The sequence below is a fragment of the Saccoglossus kowalevskii genome, chromosome 17, assembly GCF_978046115.1.
Source record: "Saccoglossus kowalevskii chromosome 17, keSacKowa6.1, whole genome shotgun sequence".
NCBI classification, from domain to species: Eukaryota; Metazoa; Hemichordata; class Enteropneusta; family Harrimaniidae; genus Saccoglossus; species Saccoglossus kowalevskii.
Genome location: NC_140657.1, coordinates 31,974,141 through 31,998,785, shown reverse-complemented (window position 1 = coordinate 31,998,785; position 24,645 = coordinate 31,974,141). Strand labels below are relative to the sequence as shown.

Genomic DNA, 24,645 nt, shown 5'->3' with positions numbered 1-24,645 from the left:
CTACATATGGACCACTCTCAAATTTGTTCATTTCATGATGATATCTTCAATTCTCTAATTTTCATGAATATTTTTGTCATTTTTGGTAAAAAGTGATATTTTCTTCTTGTTAAAAACCACAATAATTTATGGTCAAAAATGATATTTTTGAATTCTTGTTGAAAACAGCAAGTCCCATTGCATTGATACTATGCATATTGTTCATTTTCTAATGATATCTTCTGTTCTTTAATCGAAATGTGCATTGCTACCAGCGGAGCTATCTCAGCCGAGAGGCTGCTTGTTTTATTAGTCTAATGATCAAAACTATTCTTTTATTTCGTGCACAAGAGAAAACATTACCTATTTGTAAATATTAATTTGCGCTCCAAACAAACTCCAAAAGTAGCATTCTTATAAACAATATTTTTTTCATATTTGTTTCAGGTTCTTTGGCAACGCGGACATGTACTCCAACGTCACCATTTGAATCTCAGTACTTGACACCAATGTGTAGACAATATTTGGTAGGTAGTGGATGTTATAGTAGTTCAGTTACAACATTGCAACAGGAAGTTCACACTATTCACGTGAAGAATGAGGACAATTTACAAAGGGCTGAAATAAGTCTTCAAATTCGGCCGGCGGCCGATACTGGAGTTTATGACAAACAATTAGTTTTTGTGTTGAGTTCCGAAATACCAGTGGAATGGAAAGTGGAATTGCTGCGATTGTCGCTGGACTTCGAAATCATATTTCATGTGAGTAGCCATTATTCTATGTATTCTAGTGAAGTGCAACATATATTTGACACAGCCTGAAAGAAGATGAAATGACTGTCAACTACTTTTTCACTTGAAATTTATTTTCCCTATTCTTGCTAAAGAGGTAAATCAGTGAAAATAAAATCCAGTGGAAATACCCGTTTTCCTATATTTTACATTAGACTTGTGCAAATAAACTCGATGAAAATGTCTTTTCAGTGAATATTAATTTCAGCTAAAATATTTTATTGTATGCGATCTGGACTTTATTTCTGACATTGATTAAAACACAGTAATATACTGACTTGCTCTAAGAATATTTAAATATTATATAAATTCTCAAATTGTTTTCACTGGAACTGCTGAACTTGTTATCAACAGGCTGAACCAATCCAAAACCCTTGGATTCAAATGTTTGTTTGAGTGCGGTACAAAATTATGATTTTGTTTGTGGTCTGGTCGAGCCAATCATGCAAAGTTAGAGTGTAGTTGCATATATTCATGTAATGAGAATATTACGAGGCTATCGCAAAAATGTTGTAAAATATGTGTGAATGCAGTATGATGAATGTGTATGTATGTATTGACCAGATCTATGTGATCCTGTAACTACCTGATTGTATACTTTTCAGTATTCTCATAATTATACATTGTACATATACTTGTGTACATATAATGTTGTCATTATTTACTAAAAATATAAAACTAAAATGCCAGCAAAAAAAAATTGTCTGGTATTTAAATATTTAAAAATATATACAATAAGAAATAAAAAATTGCTATAAAATCTCAAAATAGAACCATTTCATTTTATGTATTATATTTTGGAATATATGTGGAGTGGTACTTTATGATTTACAAATACAGATCATAAAAATATGGAGATCTGGGAACTATTTCTTTTCTTTTTTATTGTCATCAAATATGATTATTGTGTTAAAATAAATTATTACATCTTGTGTGTGCAAGGAAGGTAATGAGTTCAGTGTGTCTGTGTGTCTGTCTGTAAGAAAAATCTCAAACCTTGGTAGATTTATTACATACATACCATCTTGTTTCAGCCTGTTTAAGCAAAATTTTAAAAACGTCTGATCAAATTTTGATGCACATGCGTATTGTGCATACATGACTTTTAAGGCCATGTCCTTGCATATTAATTAGGCAATTTGCATATTGTCTCATTCAGTTGGTGTGAGGTAAACCTCAAACTTCAGAACGGATTTTGATTAAATTTGATGAACATCTGCTGCTCTAATGCTCATTTACTGATTTAAATATTCATTTCTGAGATAGGTTTTTATAAAACAATAATTGCATATTTTGTATTTACACACAAGCTTGCAGAGTTAAACTTTGATCAGTGTTGGCTTGTATAACTGAAGAATGACCTCCACTCATGAAATTTATGTCTTTTAATGATACATACTGGTAGAGAACTTGTTTCAACATCATTGTAAACAGCGATACATGGGTATACAGATTATATACTAATCCTGGATTTGCTAGGACAATGTTTTGTTATATTCTTCGTGTAATTATGCTGAACGTCTGTATTGAAAGCCCAGCTGCTGCTTGGAGCCAGGTCTCTTTTCACATGAAATCAACATCCCGTGAAATTGTTAGTTTCTATAGTTACCAACCCAATCTTTTTGTTCACTTAAGTCTTCAATTGATAACAATTTTTTAGTGTTGCCAAAAATATTAATTCGTCATCATGAGTTTTTCAGAGAATTGTGCAAAAATTCTTTTGAGCAAAACCTGCATCTCTTGTCCCTAAAAAATGAAATATAATAATTTTACTTAATAGATATTTAATTAATGGTCTATGATTCCATGCGCTTTTGATGTTGCATTCAATGAGGTGTTTATACATACACTGGAAGTTTAAATGTGGTAAACTGTTTAATATTTACTGCTTGGAAGTTTTCAGAATTTTATGGTGTTTGTGAAGTCAAAGTTTTGTGAAAGTCATTGACTCTCAATGTTGTAGGACCCATTGACATTTTTAGTGCTACAAAATTCTGCAATTTTCATTGACGCTGAATTACACGTTGTGCTTCACGCCTAGGTTTTATCTACCAGCACAGAAGATTCAGTGTTTATTGGCAGTTCTTGTTCTAAATTTAAAAGAATTAAACACTCGTTATTTAAGTATGATGGTCGTACTGTATAGTGAAGATTTACTGTAAAATACTTTATTTTAGCTGGAATTGATTTTCGCTGAAAAGACTTTTTGGGTGTTTTTATATGGAATTGATTTTCACCGATTTCTGGCGAGTTGAAAGTAAAAATTGATTCCAAATGAAAATAAAGTATTTTACAGTAAATTGCATGCTGAATTGCTAAATATAAATACTTGAAAATAAATCTCTGACAAGGACCTCACATTTTTAATCACTTTAATACCCATTTTACGTATTCTACCCTGTCAACGTAACTACAGTCTTTGGTAGTCTACAGACAGTTTTTAATACTGTCATTCCACACTACTTTGTACTCCAATCTGATTAAAATCTGATGTAGTGTGCGGGCTTTAATTATTTTAGCTATAAACTTATTTTAATTTTATTTTTCATTACTTTTGTTATTAATGCCCTTTTATTTTATTATTTTACTTTGATTTTTTTTAAATTCCGCCCTACCTACATCTGATCCGACGCCTATGTAAGTCCCGTTCAAATCTCGCGTAAGTAACAGCCAATCACAGACCCCCTTTTATACAGGCTGTCGGTTGCTTACTTTTCAGTGTATACGGGCAATCTATCTATACATTATATTTTGCCCACTTGAATAAACCATTAATAGAAAATTGCTAGTATATTTTTATTTGCAAAAGAAATTCCACAGCATTTTACAATTTTTGTCATTACATTGAATATGTTTTTCACTTCCAACAAATGTGTACACTTCCAGATACATCTTCGCCAGCCAAGGTTCGTTCATTCAGTCATCGCTTCAATTTTACATCACTGAGCATAATTATCTAGAATGGAAGCAAAAAAATAAGTAAATCGTAATGATTAGAACACTGTAAACAGCTATAGTAAACAATGCAAACTGATTTTAAATTGTATAACGGTCACCGGCCCACGGCATCGACGCAGAAAATTGGAGCAAAATAATATTTCCTGATCAATTGCGATGTGTTCCAAATAAAAAAAATATTTTATTCCAGTCCAAATCAGCTCAATTACTTTAATAAAGAGTTATTGTATAATGTACAAAACATTGATACAATTTGATGAATATTTACAGCTACGGCTTCAATACCGGAGACGATTTTGGCCCGATCGTCAACAAAACATCACCTGTCTCCAGGGCTGGCGACTGGAAAAAGACACCGGTGTTCGGTCGAACCGGTGGAAACAAAATCGTCACTCCCAGAATAACTATGCAAAATAAGGATCGAACCATTCGAGCCACAATATTAACATAAAAATGACTTTCGTTGCATTTTACAATGATAAACTTACCGAAAAGCCGTGTCATTCCCCGGGTGTCATTCTCGGTCGCTAACGTCTGTATAATCCGCCATTTTATTTGAGTCTGTTTGCTACCTGACGTCATCATGTGCACTATAGAAGGAGGTCTGTGATTCGTTGACTAAAATCGTCGATAGTGGGTCTCGTTGAAATCTCGTTACATAGGCATCGGCTCAGATGTAGGTAGGGCGGAATTAAAAAAAATCACAAAATCAAAATCAAAGTAAAATAATAAAATAAAAGGGCATTAATAACAAATATAATAAAAAATAAAATAAAAATAAGTTTATAGCCAAAATAATTAAAGCCCGTACACTACATCAGATTTTAATCAGATTGCTTTGTACTCTATCTCGTCAACAAAACTACTGATATAAGCCTGCCATTCAAGTCAGCTGATATTAGACCTAACCTACCTTTCCGCTCAGTCCTCTAATCAAAAGTGACCTCTACCAACACTTCCTGGAGTAGTGCAATCTCTAATAAATTTCTTGTTAATTAGGGGCCCAAGCCTGTAGGGCGTGGCCCCTATTCTTATTGTTCGGTTTTTTCTTCTTTCTTCTTTCTTTCTTCTTTCTTTCTTCTTTCTTCCGTAACTTTTTTCGTCAAGCCGTTTGAGAAAACCGCTGAGCGAAATGGTCTGATAATGCTCTATACTGATACTCCCTAATGTGAACTGGTGCAACATGCTTTCAGAATTTTGATTGGCCAATTAGTTTGGCAGCCATATTGGATTGAAATAAAACCGGAAGTGGCTGTTTGACCACTTTCTGAGGGTCTAGGCGTCTAGATTTTTTTATGGTATATAGTACAACTCATGTGTAATAAATATCAGAAATAAAAACTTTAGCGGTCATGTGACTTTTCCCGCCATTTTGTTTTTCCTAAAAACGGCAAAAAACACTTTAAAATCTTCTTCTTCAGAACCGCCAAGTAAAATGTTCTCATATTCAGTACTTAGCTTCTACATATGGAGCAGATTTAGATTTGAGAAATTCATTATGATTGGTCACGTGGTTTGGCTGCCATTTTGGATTTGTTCTCAACAGGAAGTAGTTTTTTACTCATGCCACACTTGAGCGTTAATCTCAAATATTGCGTCATGGCATGTCTCTAACTAACCCTTTCAGAAACCTAAAAAAAATTTCAGATCAGTCACATGGTTTGGCCGCCATCTTGGATTTTAAGCAAAATTGATTAAAAGTTTGGGCATTTGTTTCTCAGAGGTGATTTAACGAATCTACTAGATGTTTTTATATTTACCATGCCTGGCCTTAGCTCCATATGAGAAAAATAATATTATTTTGATCAGTCACGTGGTTTGGCCGCCATCTTGGATTTTGTGAAAATAGAAATTATGCAACTACATGTTTTGTATTAGTCCGATTGGAATAAAATTTTGTATATGTATTCTACTCTTTAGATACATTCTTTCCCCTGAATGGCATATGACTCGGTCATGTGGCTACGCGCCCATGGGGTGGGGGCTTCTAACCTCATTAATATGCAGAGCTGCTATATCTCAAGCACTGTTGCAGTTATGAAGATGATTCCTGTGTTATCATGACAACAGTGAACAAGCAATTTCATTAAAATAACATATGACCATATATGGTCATGTGAACTCATTAATATGCATAACTGTTATATCTCAAGCACTGTTGCAGGTAGGAAGATGAAACCTGTGTTATTATGATGATGTTAAACAAGAGATTTGAATAAAATAACAGATGACCATATATGGTCATGTGAGCTCATTAATATGCATAATCGTTGCATCTCAAACACTTTTGCAGTTAGGAAGATGAATCCTGTGTTATTATGACAACAATGAACAATTGATTTGATTAAAATAACAGATGACCATTTATGGTCATGTGAACTCATTAATATTCATAACATTAATATCTCAAATAAATATATGAAACCAACTGCATGGGGTGGGGGCTTCTAACCTCATTAATAATCATAACTGTTATAACTCAAGCACTGTTGTAGTTAGAATGATGAATCCTGTGTTATTATGACAACGTTGAACAAGAGATTTGATTAAAATAACAGATGACCATATATTAATAACCTTTATATCTCAAATAAATATATGGAACCAACTGCATTTCGACCTCATGGTACTAATCATTCAAACTAATTGTGTATCATGTGTATCATTTGACATTATTTATGGCATGTATACTTGGGCCCCTGTGATGCTGCTTGCAGCTTTAATTAATTAATTGCTCTCATCCCTTTGAAATCCTAGTTTTTGTTTATTTTGGCAATCTGAGAAATGTATCGTCTGATTTGCATATTTATGAAATGCAAGTGTTTTTAGTAAAATAATATTAAATTTAGTTTCTGCTCTTGAAAATCACTTCTTGGTTGTCATGGAGATGTATTCTCTTGATTAATTGTAAAACCAAGAGATGTAAATGGTCAGAATTCCAAATTCTTTTCTCTTTTCGGGAAAAAATGTTCTGAAATAATGAGGGTGCATTTAGTCTAATTATGCAGAATATCAATTTTGCACATATTATAATCAATTAGTTTCATAATTTGCATAATGTCAAGTAAAAGCCAATCAGGATACACCTGTTTCTAACAAATGGTATTTTGTTGCAAGAGTCTCATCATCATCTTGGCAAAAAGCCACTTGCGAGTCAATCAACCATATGGCTTTGGTTCTGCTTTTTAAAATGATGCAATATCCATCTGAGAAGGTGATACTGGGTAAATGTTAGCTCACAAAAGACTGCTCCTCATTGGCTTGTAGTGCTGGCACCTAATAGTCGCAGCCAATCAAAATTGTCCTTGTTAGGTCTGAGTATCAAAGGGCTGGTTTCCAAATTTGCCACCATTGGGTAAACAAAAGGTCGATGTTAGATCATCTTGTGTAAATGGTTAGTATTAGATATTGTAATTTGTTACCATAGAAACAATCAAAATATCAATATAGCCTGTTCAGGCATAACATTTCATTAGCCAAGTGAAACCATAAAAAGGCCTTGGATGCTAAAATGTGTACATGATGAGTGTCAAAATTAACAATTTAGAACAAAGTCAAGAAATTCCCTCCCACTATTGGTATATTGTCCGTCATTATACTTGTTCAAAGGTCATGGGTTATCAGAATGTTTTGTTTTCTCATGCATTCCATGCTTCACATAACAATGTGTGTAAAATATATTCAATGGCTCTGTTGCAACCACAGTAGAAATAATGAGATAAAGTTGCAATATCACTAAGAATTATTTTAACTTTGTTGGTCATGAATGTCATTGTAACAACTCACTAACATTTTTACTTGTACAAATTTTCTTCAATTTAAAAATTTGGTGTGTATAATTAAGTATTTTATTTTTAGAAAAATTCTATGCGTGTGTGGCAATAACATTTCATGAAAACAGGTATATAAATATGAAATGAAAAATGAAATATAGTTTATGTTTTGTTCATTGAAAGCAGAATAAAGTTATATAGCTGACTTTTATGATAATTATAATTAAAGTGCATATCAAGTATCAGAAATATTATTACATTCCACAATTATGTTAATTTATTTTTTGCAAGATTAACTTTTTTTTTCATTTTTTTATTTTATTAATATAATTTAATCCCTTAATATCCATTGGAAAGGACAATGCACATTTATACTAAATTATTTTATATCATATTTACTCAAGGCTGAAATGTGTTGTATTGGAATGCTCTTCTAATAGATAAAATACAGTATTTGTAATGATTAGTGAAATCTTTTTTTTAATTTACTTATTAACACAACATTGACAATAAACAATAAAAAACAATAAAATAGATTGGAATGTATTGCTGTTCTTCTACTTTTTAAAAAAAAGAATCCCTAATGTGTTCCAATTCACCCATAATATAGCCCACCAGTATCTGTGCAATGATCTGTTTTCTCCTATGTTGGCAAAGATCCATTTGCTCCTGAACTTTGACCTAAGATTGTGCTGCCTATCATGTTGGCAATGATCCATTTGCTTGTGAACTTTGACCTATGAGGTAGATTCTTGTTGATAGAAACCAGTAACTATGTCAAGGACACAGATATGTCACTACCCTTTGAAGCGAAATAATCTGAATTTAACCACTATAGTGGGAGTGTATTGATTATTCATCCAGGGTAATATACGTTGCCTTATCGATTGCAGTGAGAGTAGTGCAGGGGTTAATTCCCACCTGCCACAGATTGTATATTTTCATTTTTTGTTTATACATTCTTCTCAATTGTATTTATTTTGTTATTTCATTCAATGCAAGCATGATCATTTATAACAATCCCCTGAAAACTGACAATTTACTGTTACATTTTGTGATAATTTTGTATCCTTAATTGTCTGAGGCTTTTAAACAGTGTAAATGTTTGAGTCTTTTCCAGAATTAATAAAATTAAAAATGGGTGGGTGGGGGGGGGGGGGGGGGGTTATATTGCAAATGTAGATCTGACTCTGGAGGGTCCCCTAGACAGAAAGTAATCCTAATATTCGTCATGTCAGGAACATGCAATTCATGGTACTTCAGAGAAAATACATGATGTTGTAAACAATTTAAATTTGTGAGGTAAATTGTCAGCGACAATTGAGAAATTATGCAACAGTAAAATGTTTTCTAGGGTTCTACAACCAGGAGAAGTACAAGTGACTTTTTGTAATTTTGTCACTGGTAAGTGACTTTTCGTAATTTTGTCACTGGTAAGTGACTTTTCGTAATTTTGTCACTGGTAAGTGACTTTTCGTAATTTTGTCACTGGTAAGTGACTATCGTAATTTTGGCACTGGTAAGTGACTTTTTGTAATTTTGTCACCGGTAAGTGACTTCGTAATTTTGTCACCGGTAAGTGACTTTTCATAATTTTGTCACTGGTAAGTGACTTTTCGTAATTTTGTCACCGGTAAGTGACTTTTCGTAATTTTGTCACCGGTAAGTGACTTTTCGTAATTTTGTCACTGGTAAGTGACTTTTTGTAATTTTGTCACTGGTAAGTGACTTTTCGTAATTTTGTCACTGGTAAGTGACTTTTCGTAATTTTGTCACTGGTAAGTGACTTTTCGTAATTTTGTCACTGGTAAGTGACTTTCGTAATTTTGTCACTGGTAAGTGACTTTTCGTAATTTTGTCACTGGTAAGTGACTTTTCGTAATTTTGTCACTGGTAAGTGACTTTTCGTAATTTTGTCACTGGTAAGTGACTTTTCGTAATTTTGTCACCGGTAAGTGACTTCGTAATTTTGTCACCGGTAAGTGACTTCGTAATTTTGTCACCGGTAAGTGACTTTTCGTAATTTTGTCACCGGTAAGTAACTTTTCGTAATTTTGTCACCGGTAAGTGACTTTTCGTAATTTTGTCACTGGTAAGTGACTTTTCGTAATTTTGTCACTGGTAAGTGACTTTTCGTAATTTTGTCACTGGTAAGTGACTTTTCGTAATTTTGTCACTGGTAAGTGACTTTTCGTAATTTTGTCACTGGTAAGTGACTTTTCGTAATTTTGTCACCGGTAAGTGACTTTTCGTAATTTTGTCACCGGTAAGTGACTTTTCGTAATTTTGGCACCGGTAAGTGACTTTTCGTAATTTTGTCACCGGTAAGTGACTTTTCGTAATTTTGTCACCGGTAAGTAACTTTTCGTAATTTTGTCACCGGTAAGTGACTTTTCGTAATTTTGTCTCCAGAAATGCAATAAAATCGATAAATCCCAAGAAATTTCTAGTAGTGAAAATTGTAAAGTGTCCATTTGCAAATTGCATCATACTTTAGATTGTGCATTTGGAGGAACGCAGTTACATACACATGAATATATTTGCAAGCAATTGCTTACATTGTATGCTTATGCAGCTCCATGCAATTTGTTTTCTCATGTGCTTATTGAAAATGTGCGAGTGTTAACTTGTAAAACATAATAATATGGAACTACTTCAGTTGAGAGTTGGAGTACATGTATCTGGCAGATTTTGATGAGGTGACCTTGATGAGGTGACTTTGATGAGGTGACTTTGATGAGGTGACTTTGAAAGTGTCAATAAATTAATAATAGATTAAATAAGATTAAGCAACTTAGTTTTGCAATAGGCACATTTTTCCCAAATTTAGTCATACAAGAAAAACTACAAATTATTGTATGAGTGAACATTTCACTTGGATCCTCAAGACACATAGCCTAGCTGGTAACCATCCATCGTCCCTCATATCCACAAAACACTTGTCCATCGTTTGAGAAAAGCAGTGACAATTTCTGTGGGTGTCCTTAAAAGAAAGGTCAACGATGCTAATGTTGATGGCTATGTACCAGCATGTACATGTATCATAGAGAAATTTATGACATTCGAAAATTGTTATTTTGTCAATGCCGGTGACTGAGACTAAAGCCCTAGAAAATTAAATCAACAGAAATTGCATCAGAATAAATAGGTAGATTCATGAGAAGAGATTAGCCAACTCGGGGATTCTGCCAAGCCATTTTTTAAATGACCCAGTTTAATGAAAAATGTTAAGATGTACACTGCTTTTCCATCTGTACTGCAGTAACCTTGAAATGAACCTAGTCTTGTATGTCACAGAAATACCAGGATATTTATTATGTTAGTTCTGTGTTTTGTTTATTACCTCAATAAATAATCGCCATATTTTTATTACGCGTGTTTTTAAAAGTCTTCCCTAGGCATAGGGATTAAAAAAAGCTGACACGTGTAGATTATTATTAAAAAAAGATTATTGAAGGTATTACAGCCCATAATATATAGGCCTCCCTGACCTTACATGTATTACAGGTATCAAAGAGAATATTTCATTGAGGTCTCTAAGAGTCTAAACCTCGGGCACCATCCACAAAATAATCAAATCAAAAAATAGAAGTAATGTCACATTTTGTTTGTTTGGTCCAAAATTAAGATTGAATTCAGTGAAAATCACAGAAAATGTGAACAAATTTACCCCATTTTGAGTGGAAAACATTGCTGCTCAAAGAGTAACGGTATTATAGGTAGTGACTTGCATGAACATTTATTGTTGCAAATGTTCCTAATTCATAAAATTATGGAAATTCAATGGTTTATATCAACACAAGTTTACATGTATGTAACATTTATTTCTAATATAACAAATACAAATTTGTGCTTATTACAGTAGTTGACACAAAAAAAAAAAATTAAAAAGAAATTTACAACAATAGACAATGTTTCAAATCTTGGAAAACTGGGTTAAATAAATAACATGAAACTAATAAGTCAGTACACGTAGAAAAAGTAGTCAAATTGCTTATTCTGCTATTGTATCATTTGCGTAATAAGTTTTCAAAGTAGAGGAATCATGGATGCTTCATTATGACTTGCTACAATAAGCAGATTTTATTTTGCAAGACAAAATATTGTGAAAATCATGAAATTTCACAATTTCTCTGAAGATGTGTAGTCACGACTTCCTGATGAACGCCATCCAATCATCCGAGAACAGGAATTTCTCATTGTGGAATTACGATTGTTATTTGTTGCCGAAAAACAAAACCTGGAAAGGTCTACAACATCCTGTATGAGCTTTGATATCACCATGACCTTGATGCATCAAAGAGAAGTAGGACAAGTTCACTGTTTGCATTTGTTATCAAGACTGTCTGAGTCAAGAATATTGTCTGCCAGTTAACATAGACACTGTCTGCATGATTACCACTGAAACCTCAAGTTAAATTTTGTGTTTGTTAATTTGTGTGTTTTGCTTGTAACTTAATACAGTCGGACATTAATTGTTTGAATCTCAGATCATTCAAAACCACTAAGCATGGCCTGCTCAGTAATGAGTTTTGTGTATCCAAAATCATTCAATTATCTCATGAATTTGTAGTTCACCCCCAGGAGTTAGAGTAATTGCAGTTATACACTGTTACCGAAGACTGTTCTTTCTCTTGATTTGGTTGAGTTTTCATATACATGATCAGAATAGAAAGCAAAATGTGGTACCGGTGATAATGTGCTCAAGATAATGAACAGCTGCAATATTGTCTCACGAGACAAATTGTTGCAAGCAAAGAAGATTGGGAAATTTGGTAGCAGTGGAAAATTCCTTTGGATTATTTAGATAACCTTAATGACTTTCTTGAAATGTCGGTGCCATGAATGGTCACACATTATGAAATCGTGAAAAGCTAATAGTTTAACGTAATTATTAAGTAATTAGTTAATCTTGAGTACACCACATTGCTAATCTGGCAGCGAAAGACCTTGCTAGCAACCTGACCTCTGACCTTGCGTAAGATGTGAAATTACTGAAAGGTGAAGTGAAAATTATTGTCCAAAAGATTCTGGACCACTTGTTTCCTATAAAAAAAATCCTACATAATCCTACAATTTGTACGAAGTCTGATCAATGTTTGGTCCAAACTGTCTTTTGTAAATACGAAAGGCATATTCATACTTAAAGGGAACTATGGACTTCAAAAAGACTAAATAACACATGATTTTTCATATCAATTTGCAATACACCTATCGTATTTGGGGAATTACCTTCCTCACTTTGTTTATCACCAGAAATTGTCTTTTCCTGAATTCTAATTTCAAAATCTAGAAATCTTCAGATTTGTCAGTTTTTCCTCTTTCCATGACATGCATGTCCAGTGTCATTGTTTAGTGCTCGTACACAAATAGTGTGTTCCAATCCAATGTCAGATTTGATTAGATTTTGGCATACGGTACTTCAGTACCCATTGATTAATTGGCTTTTATGTTGTCATTTTTAGAGCTGTATTTTAACTGTTACCAAATGACTATGAACAGTGGTGAATATTTTTTTTCTTTTTTCAGTGAGACTAATATTACTAACAAAGAGGTGGAGTTGTGAATTTGTATAACAGTTTTGGTACACACTTGGATCTGTTGGAAATATGTAATCCAAGAACAACTGACTTCAAAAACCGTATCTATTCATGCAGCATACTGTCTTTGCACAATTGGATCTCAAATAGAAGTGCAAATAAACCAATAAATCAGTCAATTGTATACTGGATCAATTTAATATGACATATTTTGACCATTAAAACCGCCTGTCAGTTAGTGTATGCGCTACTAAATATGATACTATTATTTCATAAAATTGATGTTAATCCTTTCAAAGGCACAGTCAAATTTTGATGCGTTTATCTTCCATTGAAAAACAAAAACATTTTTTTCAGGCAATGAGGAAATTATTTCCAGTTTCTGCAAATTTAAAAAAAAAATTCATTGAAAAAAAAAAACTACTGGTAATTTTCAAAATGTGTACCTTAAATTTTAGTGTGAAAAATTTGGCCTGTTAATGAGAGTTTTTCGTTAATAAAATCATGTCATTCAAAATATGGGTTTTGAAGATGATAAACAAGAAATGATTTTCACAAAATGTCCTCCCTCCCTCCCTCCCCTCCAAAAGCAAAAAACGTCTTTCATAAACAGCCAAATATGTAAATGGTTTGTTGAACAGCTTGTGCCTGCTTATTATCTGATTTTTTTGTTTCTGAAATCGTGATAACTTGTGATTCACCATGCGTGTATGCTATTAATGGATAACCAGGTCAAAGGATTACTGCAGGACAATGAGTTATGTAGGGCAGTTCACAAAGGCTTATAAATATTAATAAACTTGATGATGAAATAAGTTAAACCAATCCCTGGTAGTTTATAACCAATCCCTGGTAGTTTATAACCAATTTTTGGTAGTTATAACCAATCACTGGTATCAGTGGTAGTTTATTTGTTGTAAACAGTTAATATATGTTTGATTTCTGTCAAGTCACTACCAGTATATCGATATAATTGGAAGCAAGCAAATGAGAACTACATAAATATTTCATAAATAATTACTTTTCCTTAAAACAAAAGTTAGATGATTGTTTATTCATTGGCATATATACCTATATTTTGCTTTCAATTGAATAAATTCCTGATTCGTTTTCAGTCTGTATATTTATTTGTTGTCCTCTGGGTTCAATTTTTGCCCAATTTTGTTCATTAAATATCTTTTTTATACAGAATTAAGAAAATATGAACCTCGTCAATTTAATAAAATTTTGACTTATTCTTTATGTAATAGGTCGCCATATTCCCCTTGTGTTCTGTCCACCTTCTGTAGGAAGTGTATGAATGTAGAGTTTTGTGTAGAAATCAGTAACCAAGTATCTAATTTAACTATTGTGCCTTTATCTTAAGAGTCACTTGTATGTATAATTTATGCATGTTCCCATGGAAATGCTTCACTTGTGAAATTTGTGCAGCAATAAATTATTTGTTAAAAGGGTTGTTTTAACTGCCAAATGTTGATTTGAATTTCAAATATACAATCTAAGATCACCTTAAATTATGGCTCTAAATGTATAAATAATTTCAGTATGCAAATCACACTCTGTGGAGATGCATCTATTTAGAGTGCTTTGAAATATTCCTCTTTTATGATAATCAAAATGCATACAGATTCATTTTTACAATGTGGAACACTTCACTAGTTGGGTACTCAGTGTTGATCTGCTCGGAGTACCTTACGAAATAGTGCATTTCGAAATCCAAGGAATACTTCATTTTTGAGTATGTGTAAGAGACTAGTTGGGCATAGTCTGATGAAGCCTTTACTGATATCTAATAAGAATAGAAAAAATGGCATAGACACGCACAGTATTGAGCATAATTCCTAAAAACAAGTTAAAGCCTGATTCCCAGCCATGTGAATCTTCAAACTGATTCTCAAAGTGATATTATAAACTCTTAGTGGCAATACATTTTTTCAAGCAGATGATTTTTAAGACACAATATCATAGTACTTTCGCTGTAGAATTTGTATATGTATCGTTTTGATGAGACACTCCTCCCCAATAAAAGGCTAAATCATAGACTTAAAAATATATTTCTTATCAGTGTGTTCACACATCAGTGGTTAATATTTAACTCTCGTTTACACCTATTCAGACCTTATTCATGTACAATTGCATTGCTTTTGAGAGCATTGTTTTAACCCGGAGACCCTGTTCACTCAAGTATCTCAACATGGTAAACAACATACTTGCAGCTACGAGCGATTGACACCGTTTATTCTATTCAGTTGTGTTTTGAAACAGTAGATTGAAATTAATTTTGGGTTAGCCTCTAATTCTGCTCTACATATCAACACTGGTTTTGTCATATTCCTATGTGAGAGTTCAGTGTTATAAGCAACAACACAAACAACAGTTAGTACCCCTACCTCCACAGGGAATGACTTTTGGGTGGTCCACTTGGAGCCTTACAGTTGATTAAGTTGTAGTTTGGATTCTGTGAAAATATTATTTTGCCCTTTCAACACACAGTGTGTGTCAACTTACCAGTTATCGGCAAAGTGGAATGTCATCTTTGCATGGAATGTGATCTCATGAACGCAGCTCTGTAAAACTTCTAAACATTACTAGTAGCGGCTTTGGAAATCGTTTATGTAATTATTAGAGTTTAAAATATTATTATGAAATGTGTTGCCTCATTTTATTTTGAATTTTTTTTTTGGATGTGAATTTTACCCTGCTGACAATGTTATTGCACATGTGTGCAATGCATTATGGGGGTTGTTTACATTCTGTATTTCAGGCAACCTGCTAAATAATTTTTTATTTTTTTGAAATTTTATGAAATGTGATATCAGAGGTACATTACTTGGGGTTTGCAACACACATAGTACTGTATGGTGACATCATGTCAAGATCCCATTCAAGTCTCATCTCGTAGATAGCGAGACTGATGCTACTACCTTCTGACATGACATAGGCAGTTTGTAATAAAACAATAAAACATGTATTACCACATTCATAGTGAAAAAATGTAATACATCGAAAATGTACAGAAAATATAGTTGTCGTAATCCCTCGTATCATGAGCAGCTATTTTGATCCACCTGGACATCCCAGTATCGTAGTTACCTCGGGCATGCGCATTTGAATTTTTCTGAGTTGGAACGCTTATGCAAGAGCGAGATTGTAACGAGATCTTGGTATCATGTCACCGTAGTTGCAAACCCCAAGTAATGTACCTCTGGTGATATGTAAAATGACCGAGGTGTGAGTCTACAGTCGAAATAAGTTGTATTTGAATCATTTCTATGCAATAAATATAACTGTTGGTTTATGAACTCTTTAAATAGAGATGATCTGAGATATAAAAAAATCTGTGAAAAATGCAAATTTTGCATGTTTTGTATGACATTTAACATGTTTCTTGAAATATTAAATAGTGTGATGACCTCATTAGCTGTCTACGTACATGTACAAAATGTATTTATTATTATCCGTTATGATGGCTCCACATTGTCTGCTGAGTAAGGAAATGATTTTTCATTATGTCGGCGATTATCTGAGCGAGTCGGCGATTATCTGAGCGAGTCGGCGATTATCTGAGCGAGTCGGCGATTATACCGAGCAGGTCAACATTCATCAGCAAGGAAAGCAGTTTCTTCAGATCATTATGTGAAATAAAAAAACTTGCGAAATAAAGAACTTTCGGGTTGAAATCCATGCATATTAATTACCTAATTAACAGCAACTTCTGTTCCTTCATAGGTGACTCGTGGATCTGATGTAAATTATTCTGAAGATAGAACGATAACCGTGATCAAAAAACGACACATGCCAACCGTTAATGATAAGTTGGTAAGGTGGATCAGAAGGAAATACCATGCCTTGACATCGTTCACCGAAATACAGAAAGCCAACAAGATTACTTTGCGGGTTGGGGCCGGTAAGATGTCACAATTTGTTAAAATTTTGTTACTAGTGTTATTAATAGGTGAATATATTTTACATTCAACTCGTCAAAAATTAGTTAACATAAACTTCACACAAAACAGCCAAAATATTATTCCACAAAATTAATTCCAGCTAAAGTGAAGTATGTTACACTTGGTATTTGGTAAATATGTTTAACATAATTTCAATATTGTCTAGTTATAACTTAATGTTAATTGAAACACTGTAAAATCATTTCCTCAGGATGTATCTTCTTTTTGCAATGCATTGTGGGTAGGCTAGTGGTTGTCAAATGCTTAATTGACTACTTTTTTCCCCCCAACAGAAACAATGTTGTCTGAAAACTGCAACATAAGAAGTAATTTTTATTCTCCCAATGTGGTGGCAGAATTTCTAAAGGTACAACCAGTGACATCAGGCTGTGCTCCTCGTCCAGTCGGCTCTCGTGCGATTCACATTATTGAAGCAAATGATAGTTGCGTTGATGGTGATACTATCAATCTGCATGTAGAGTCTCAGGGACGAGAAATGTATTCTAACAACGTCATGATAATCATAAAAAGTAACGTCAACACCAATTGGCGAGTTACTTCGGAAAACTTCACTGGATCATTGCACATAATTGTAAGTTTCTATTATTCCAGCTGCTGTGATTTGAACAACTTTGTGCAACATTTGTTAGTCTATTTCTTCGCCTATTCATTTGTTTCACTGTTATTGTTACAAAGCACAGTTCAGGATGCAAAAGAGTGTGTGTATTGCTTCAGAACTAGTAAAGAGTTTTTTAGGAAACAAGAACTAGTAAAGAGTTTTTTAGGAAACAAGAACTAGTAAAGAGTTTTTTAGGAAAAGTTGGAAACAAAATATTTTTCTGTCAAACAAATTTTATTTACGCAAATTTTTATTTATTTGATTGACCTTCAAAATATTTTCTCTGCCTGGAGTGCTGCATGTCACATTGTGGTGATATTGAAACGCACCAAGACAATGTTGATGTTTATTCATAGTAAGTAAATAATTGACAAAATAAATCTGTTTTTCTCTTTTAGACCAATGTGGATAAGATGATGTTGGATGATTCACCATGGCAACCAGATTCATCCTATGAACAAACAGCATTGGAATCTGGAGCTAAGCTTATTCGTTGGGCAGAGAAGGAACATGGACCTGTCAACTCATTCACTGAAACCAATAATGCTAATTTGTTGCGCTTACAACTGAAGGAAGGTAAACATCGCTACCTCTTTACTCCAAAACTTTGCCTGTATTCATCAAAGTTTTATTGCGAATTGAGCAGTTTTCATCCAATTGTTGTCAATGTATAATATTACAGTTGTTGATGCCACAGCTTTGTTGTGGAATATTATCATGGAACTATCTTTATTGTTCAATTATAATTGGATTGATTGGGACAATAAATTGTAGTTCTTCTTGTTTGCATTTCTAAAACTTCTGAATGTTTGATCAATACGTTGAAAGAAAATCAAATTCTGTCCAAAAACAAGGAAATTAGAAATGATTATTAATTTGTTCTCAACACTACCAAATGATAAAAATTGTTTCCACTGTAATTTTAGAAGTTTACTGTTAATTTTATGTTGACAACAAATCATTTACAGAAAATAATTTAATTCTTTATTTTTCAGACATTGTGGCTTTACCAGCATCCGAAACACTGATGCCTGAAATGATTCCAAAAAGTCCATTAGATGGAGATTTTAATGCATCTGATTTAATGAGGTCCTTTACTAAGGAATGCCGTGATGATGGTATCAATGTAGCTTTGCAGAAGGATGTTCTTGAGTTGTTTGATGTGCGATTTTTAAGTCTGTCATTTTTGGATCATAATTGCAAAGCAGAATCAAATGAAACTCATTTCATATTGAGTACGCAATTCATCAACTGTGGCACGAAGAAAGACATCAGAGACAATAGAGTAGTCTTTAAAAATGCAGTAAGTGTTTTTGCTCTTTATAATGATATGTTTCTTGTACATTATTAAATCAAATGCTGCTTCTATGCGAAAGATAAATTTCGTGAGTGTGTGTGTGTGAAAACAGCAGACTTTTGTCTTAGTAAACATTTTTGTAAGGTCCGGCAACGCAACATTTTTTCTTCATGAATGTCGTAATATCTCAAAAATTGATAGTGATGCAAATTAAACTACTTAAATGATTTCTGATATGTTGCAAATTGATTTGTTTGATTTGGCTTTGATGCCAATCTTTCATTAAGGGAAACCATAAGGGTTGTGGCATTTAACTACTTGTGCGGGATAGTGTTATTACATATTAATTTTTCACAGATGTGTATTTTAATGATTCAGTATGCAATAAACCATGTTTTAGTGCGTATAAATTAAAGTTGACAGTTACTCTCTACCTTGTGCATGTGCAGTCGTCCATTGAGCAAGGCATTATTAATTTTACTATGTTTTCACATGCCTGTCTCTATTCTTACAGATTGTAATATCAGATGGCGAGTTCACTATTGAAGGCAGTGGCTGGGATTTTTCTGATGGGTCTGCATCCGGTGAAATTCTTACAGATGATGAAGACCTGCAGATTCTAAAAATAGAATTCTCCTGTGATTATACGACAGGTCCGCTACAACCAGTCGCGACCAGAAAACCACCATTGTCATTTGAAATAACCAACTACACGCTTAAACTGTTTGATAAATTCTTCTACAAGCAGCCGCATACCGAATTCCCTTGGTTGATTGAAGAAGACACTCGTATATATGCACAAGTGGGACTGGAGGGTGCATTGGATTTAACATTTGGTGTTGTTCCATATGGTTGTTGGCTTTCGCCTACTGCTGAAAATACGAGGGATGTTGTAACAAATGAGCTGATTACAAATGGGTAAGTGTCTAGGCGACACAGATTACATTTTGTGCAATGAGTTAAAAAAATAGGATTAATACAGGAATAAAACAATTTGGTATCTGATGAATTGCTTCATTTTCTGTTTAACCTGATTTGATACCAAATTTAAATCTTACATAAGCATATAGGAAATTGTTCATTTTTAGTCCAAAAAAAGAATTATATTGCACCAATGTTTTATTGGAAAATGTCATGGCAACCAAGACCAATCCTTTTATAACCATTCATAAAATAAAGCACATAGTATTTCCCATAGTATTTCTAAAATGATAGGCAATAAGTAATTGACAAAAAATTACTGGAAAACACAAAAATGTGCAAAATTTGTTGGTGGGAATATTTTTCTTTTGTAAAAATATATTTTCTGAATACATCTCTCTGTAGGTGTGCTTCTGATTCATCTGTCCTTATTGAAGAGTTCATCCCAAATGATATCATAGGAACGTTACCGGGATCACAGAAGATGCCTGTTTATCGGTTCAGCTTTGAGTTAACATCTAAGTCTGCCACATATCTGCACTGTGATATCACATCATGCGTCAATGACAGACAAGATAAACGGTTTCCCCAGGTAGGTGAACGTCTTTAATGAAATGTAATCATACAATGTTGTCTCCATAGGGGGCGCACCATTATCTGCTGTGACTTGTTGATGCAGGTAGTAAAAAACAGGAGTTGAAAATGTGTTTTTGTACAGTGGAAAAGGGGAGATGCCTTTCTATTACTATACATGTACATGGAAAACCTCTTTGATCGTACAATGAAAAATAACCCAATATTCAACGACTTGTCAAATACGGAACATAATTTGACTGTGGTCAAAACTTGTTAATAACTTGAGAACAGTGTCTTTTAATTTTGTTGGATCCTACAGGAGTCAATCATATGAGTGATTGTCCATCGTCGGTGTGAACTTTTTAATTTTTTGACTTCTTTTTGAAAACTACCGTAAAAACTCCAAAATTTCGACCGGTTTTAAATAATTAGTGTTAGAAATGTGACGTGTTTTTAGAGTCAAAATTAAGGTGCATTTTCGGACGGTCGAATTTTTTAGAATAGAAATCAGCAAATGAAAAATGGGGATGATAGACAGTGTGCTTCGTTAGTTTTTAAAAAAATGCAATGTCCTTCAATTGACGTAAACTTCCCAATGTTTCACGGTAAAAGCAAAGGTCGTGGCAGAGTTGTAGGCTAAACAACTCAAAATCAAAACAAAGTCATCAATCAGTGAGTATTATGACAAGGAAAAAAAAAACATCAAGACGCGGAGAAGAGGTCAGCACAAAATTAGGTCAAAAGACAAAGCTGTCTCGCACTACCTAGGAAAACTTGCGAATGTTCGAAGTACAGGTACCCATTGGACAAAAGATACATGGAAGTTTAGCAAACTATCTCCCCGACCCAGTGCAATGTATTCGGTTAGAATCAAAGCTCACGTGTCCCTTATTTGAGGGACCAGATTCTGCCGTAAATTCGCCCTTGGATTAAAAAAATAAAATGGGATTTAAGAAAATAAAATGGGACTTTTAAGGTGTATTTTGGCGTCATTTTTCGGACATTTCAATCATTCCTGCCGGCTAAAATAAAGTCTAAGTTTTACCGTAGTCATTGACGTCTATTCAAGAGTACACGTGTATGATTTTTATCGTGACTAGCGTGAGCGGGTAAGCTTCGTTTCGAGAATGAGCTGTTATCACTGTGAACAGATGCCCAGTTTATTTTTTAAAAACAACTAATTTTTTGATTTAAAAAAAAAAACGTGCCGTTTTCGCATCAAAATCCAAGCCAAAAGATCGTACTACAACATCAATCTCTTCCGCATTGCGTTCAATAACATTAACATATTTAAATAAGCTATGGTAATTTGAACACGTTGGCATCATCCAGCTTTTTGATTGGTTAATTAGCGATTTGACCTATTTGACCTAAGAGAACATGGCGGATATCCTACAGCATCAAACGTTTATACAAGACCGGAATCATTCGCTTACGACGAAACTAAGTTGACTTTTATTTGTATTTCATAACAATTCAACGAATTTATTTTGTGTACATTATTATAATCACTACTGAGTAATAATCAACAATTCAGAAACGCAGCATGCCGAGATTTTTGTGTTCGTTTTTATTTGAAACTTCATTTATTTAGAATATATTTTCGTTACCAATAAAATAAAAATCTCTCAGTCAATCAGAAACTCGGATTCATGCCTTCGGAGAAAGTCCCGTTTGAACGCTCACATCGTTTTTTAGCTCCGCTGTCGACTTTGTCGAGCGGAGCTTATCATATGAGTGATTGTCCGTCGTCGTCGTCCGTGTCAATGTTTTACTTTTTCGACTTCTTCTTGAAAACTACAAGCCTAAATGCTTTGATACTTGGTATATATGTACCTTGGGTAGACCTCTCTTAGGTTTGTTCATTTCATGTTGATATCTTTAATTCTCTAATTTTGGTGAATATTTTTGTCATTTTTGGTAAAAACTGATATTTTCGACTTCTTGTTAAAAACCGCAAGTGCAATTGCTTTGATATTACATATATAGGTACTACATTTGGACCTCTCTCAGATTTGTTCATTTTGTAATGATATCTTTAATTCTCTAATTTTGGTGAATATTTTTGTCATTTTTGGTAAAAACTGATATTTTCGACTTCTTGTTAAAAACCACAAGTCCGATTGCTTTGATATTACATATATAGGTACTACATGTGAACCTCTCTCAGATTTGTTCATTTTGTGATGATGTCTTCAATTCTCTAATTTTGGTGAATATTTTTGTCATTTTTGGTAAAAACTGATATTTTCGACTTCTTGATAAAAAACGCAAGTCCAATTGCTTTGATACTACATATATAGGTACTACATGTGGACCTCTCTCAGATTTGTTCATTTCGTGATGATATCTTCAATTCTCTAATTTTGGTGAATATTTTTGTCATTTTTGGTAAAAACTGATATTTTCGACTTCTTGTTAAAAACCGCAAGTGCAATTGCTTTGATATTACATATATAGGTACTACATGTGTACCTCTCTCAGATTTGTTCATTTTGTAATGATATCTTTAATGCTCTAATTTTGGTGAATATTTTTGTCATTTTTGGTAAAAACTGATATTTTCGACTTCTTGTTAAAAACCGCAAGTGCAAATGCTTTGATATTACATATATAGGTACTACATGTGGACCTCTCTCAGATTTGTTCATTTTGTGATGATATCTTCAATTCTCTAATTTTGGTGAATATTTTTGTCATTTTTGGTAAAAAGTGATATTTTCGACTTCTTGTTGAAAACTGTAAGTCCGATTGCTTTGATATTACATATATAGGTACTACATGTGGACCTCTCTCAGATTTGTTCGTTTTGTGATGATATCTTCAATTCTCTAATTAATTTATTTTGGTGAATATTTTTGTAATTTTTGGTAAAAAGTGATATTTTCGACTTCTTGTTAAAAACTGTAAGTCCGATTGCTTTGATACTATTCATATTGTTCATTTTCTAATGATGTCTTCACTTCTTTAATTGAAATGTGCATTGCTAACAGCGGAGCTATCTCAGCCGACAGGCTGCTTGTTTTTTCTTTCTGGGGAAAACCAAAACTGGTTGCAATTTTCGAATAAGAATGAGTCGGCAATTTTTAGTGGAGACGAAAATTTGGAGGTAAATAAAATACCGAAACTCGACAAATAACTAAGTGACTGAATTTTTAGAGGGGTCGAAATTTTGGAGTTTTTACGGTACAATTCTTATTGCTGCTTGTTTGTGCTTGCCATATTTAAACTGACATTCCATGGTAAATTGGAATGAGTAATCAAACAAATAACGCAACTGTTTGCAGAGTCAAAAAAATAATAGCGCAAATTACTGCATCACATTTTAAATTTGTACATTAAATTTCATTAACACACTGTGCTGAGTGCCTATATGATTAGTGGAATTAGAAAACAAATGGTGTCTACAGAAGATATTGTGATCATACAATAATATCCAAACTGCCTGTCAATGTGTGAATTTGTTTCAAAGTAATTTAATTTTTTCCTAAGTCTAAAATAATTTACTTAATACCATAAGCGTTCATGAACAACAAAATTGCATTACTAGATTTAAATTGATCGTATGCCATATCGCCCCTCCCATGATATAATGAATTATAAATGATTTCTTGCATGACAACCACATTATTTTCGCCCACATTGCGGTAACCATAGGGATTGTTGTGTAATAACCTCTAACTCAGGAAGAAGAATATGAGGTGAATAAGTTACGGATGTTTAATGCCCATTTATAAGTATGGTATCTTTATTTGTTTGCAGTGTGGTGAACTACAAAATTGTTTGTCCGACACCGTGCACAGATATATCGGGACATTTCAGATAAAAAGTAAGTGAAAAGATAATATGTCAACATGCACTCTTAAGAGCCTGTGACCTCATGTATGAATAAATTTGTTGTCGTTTAATTTATTTTACTATTGCACTCTTCTTTCTCAGCATCTCAAATTGTTGGTCAAATACCAAATCCAGATATCCCAGAGCAAATTTCAGTCGAACCACCACTTCTTGGAGAAAGTAAACAACAACCAAGCCAACAAAGTAAGTCCAACCAATCGGGATCGAGTGAGTTCTTATAAATGGGAGTGGCTGAGGTCTACTGTCAGCATGAAATTTGATTATGTGCTGTCCCTGAAAAAATAAAACCTTGTGACTTTTCTAAGATTTAGCCAGAATGGGTAATAATAATTAGCTTTAGCAAATTATCAAATATATAAGCACTTCACAAATTAGAGAATGCATTA

The 24,645-nt window shown here is 33.4% G+C and overlaps 1 protein-coding gene and 1 long non-coding RNA gene across 2 annotated transcripts in view; one reads left to right on the top strand and one right to left on the bottom strand.

Moving 5' to 3' along the window:
- Window positions 1–24,645, top strand: part of LOC102801324 (transforming growth factor beta receptor type 3-like) — a 37,271-nt gene that overhangs the window by 8,275 nt on the left and 4,351 nt on the right. The window contains exons 3-11 of the mRNA XM_085492377.1: window positions 427–740; window positions 16,771–16,948; window positions 17,282–17,580; window positions 18,006–18,183; window positions 18,603–18,910; window positions 19,419–19,822; window positions 20,231–20,417; window positions 24,164–24,230; window positions 24,341–24,442. Coding sequence (XP_085348503.1) covers window positions 427–740; window positions 16,771–16,948; window positions 17,282–17,580; window positions 18,006–18,183; window positions 18,603–18,910; window positions 19,419–19,822; window positions 20,231–20,417; window positions 24,164–24,230; window positions 24,341–24,442 — 2,037 coding nt within the window. The remainder of the gene's footprint in view (window positions 1–426; window positions 741–16,770; window positions 16,949–17,281; window positions 17,581–18,005; window positions 18,184–18,602; window positions 18,911–19,418; window positions 19,823–20,230; window positions 20,418–24,163; window positions 24,231–24,340; window positions 24,443–24,645) is intronic.
- Window positions 3,553–4,487, bottom strand: LOC146733587 (uncharacterized). Its single transcript, XR_014926898.1, has 2 exons — window positions 4,217–4,487; window positions 3,553–3,726 (listed from the first exon to the last, which is right to left on the bottom strand). It is a non-coding gene; the product is annotated as an uncharacterized LOC146733587 (long non-coding RNA).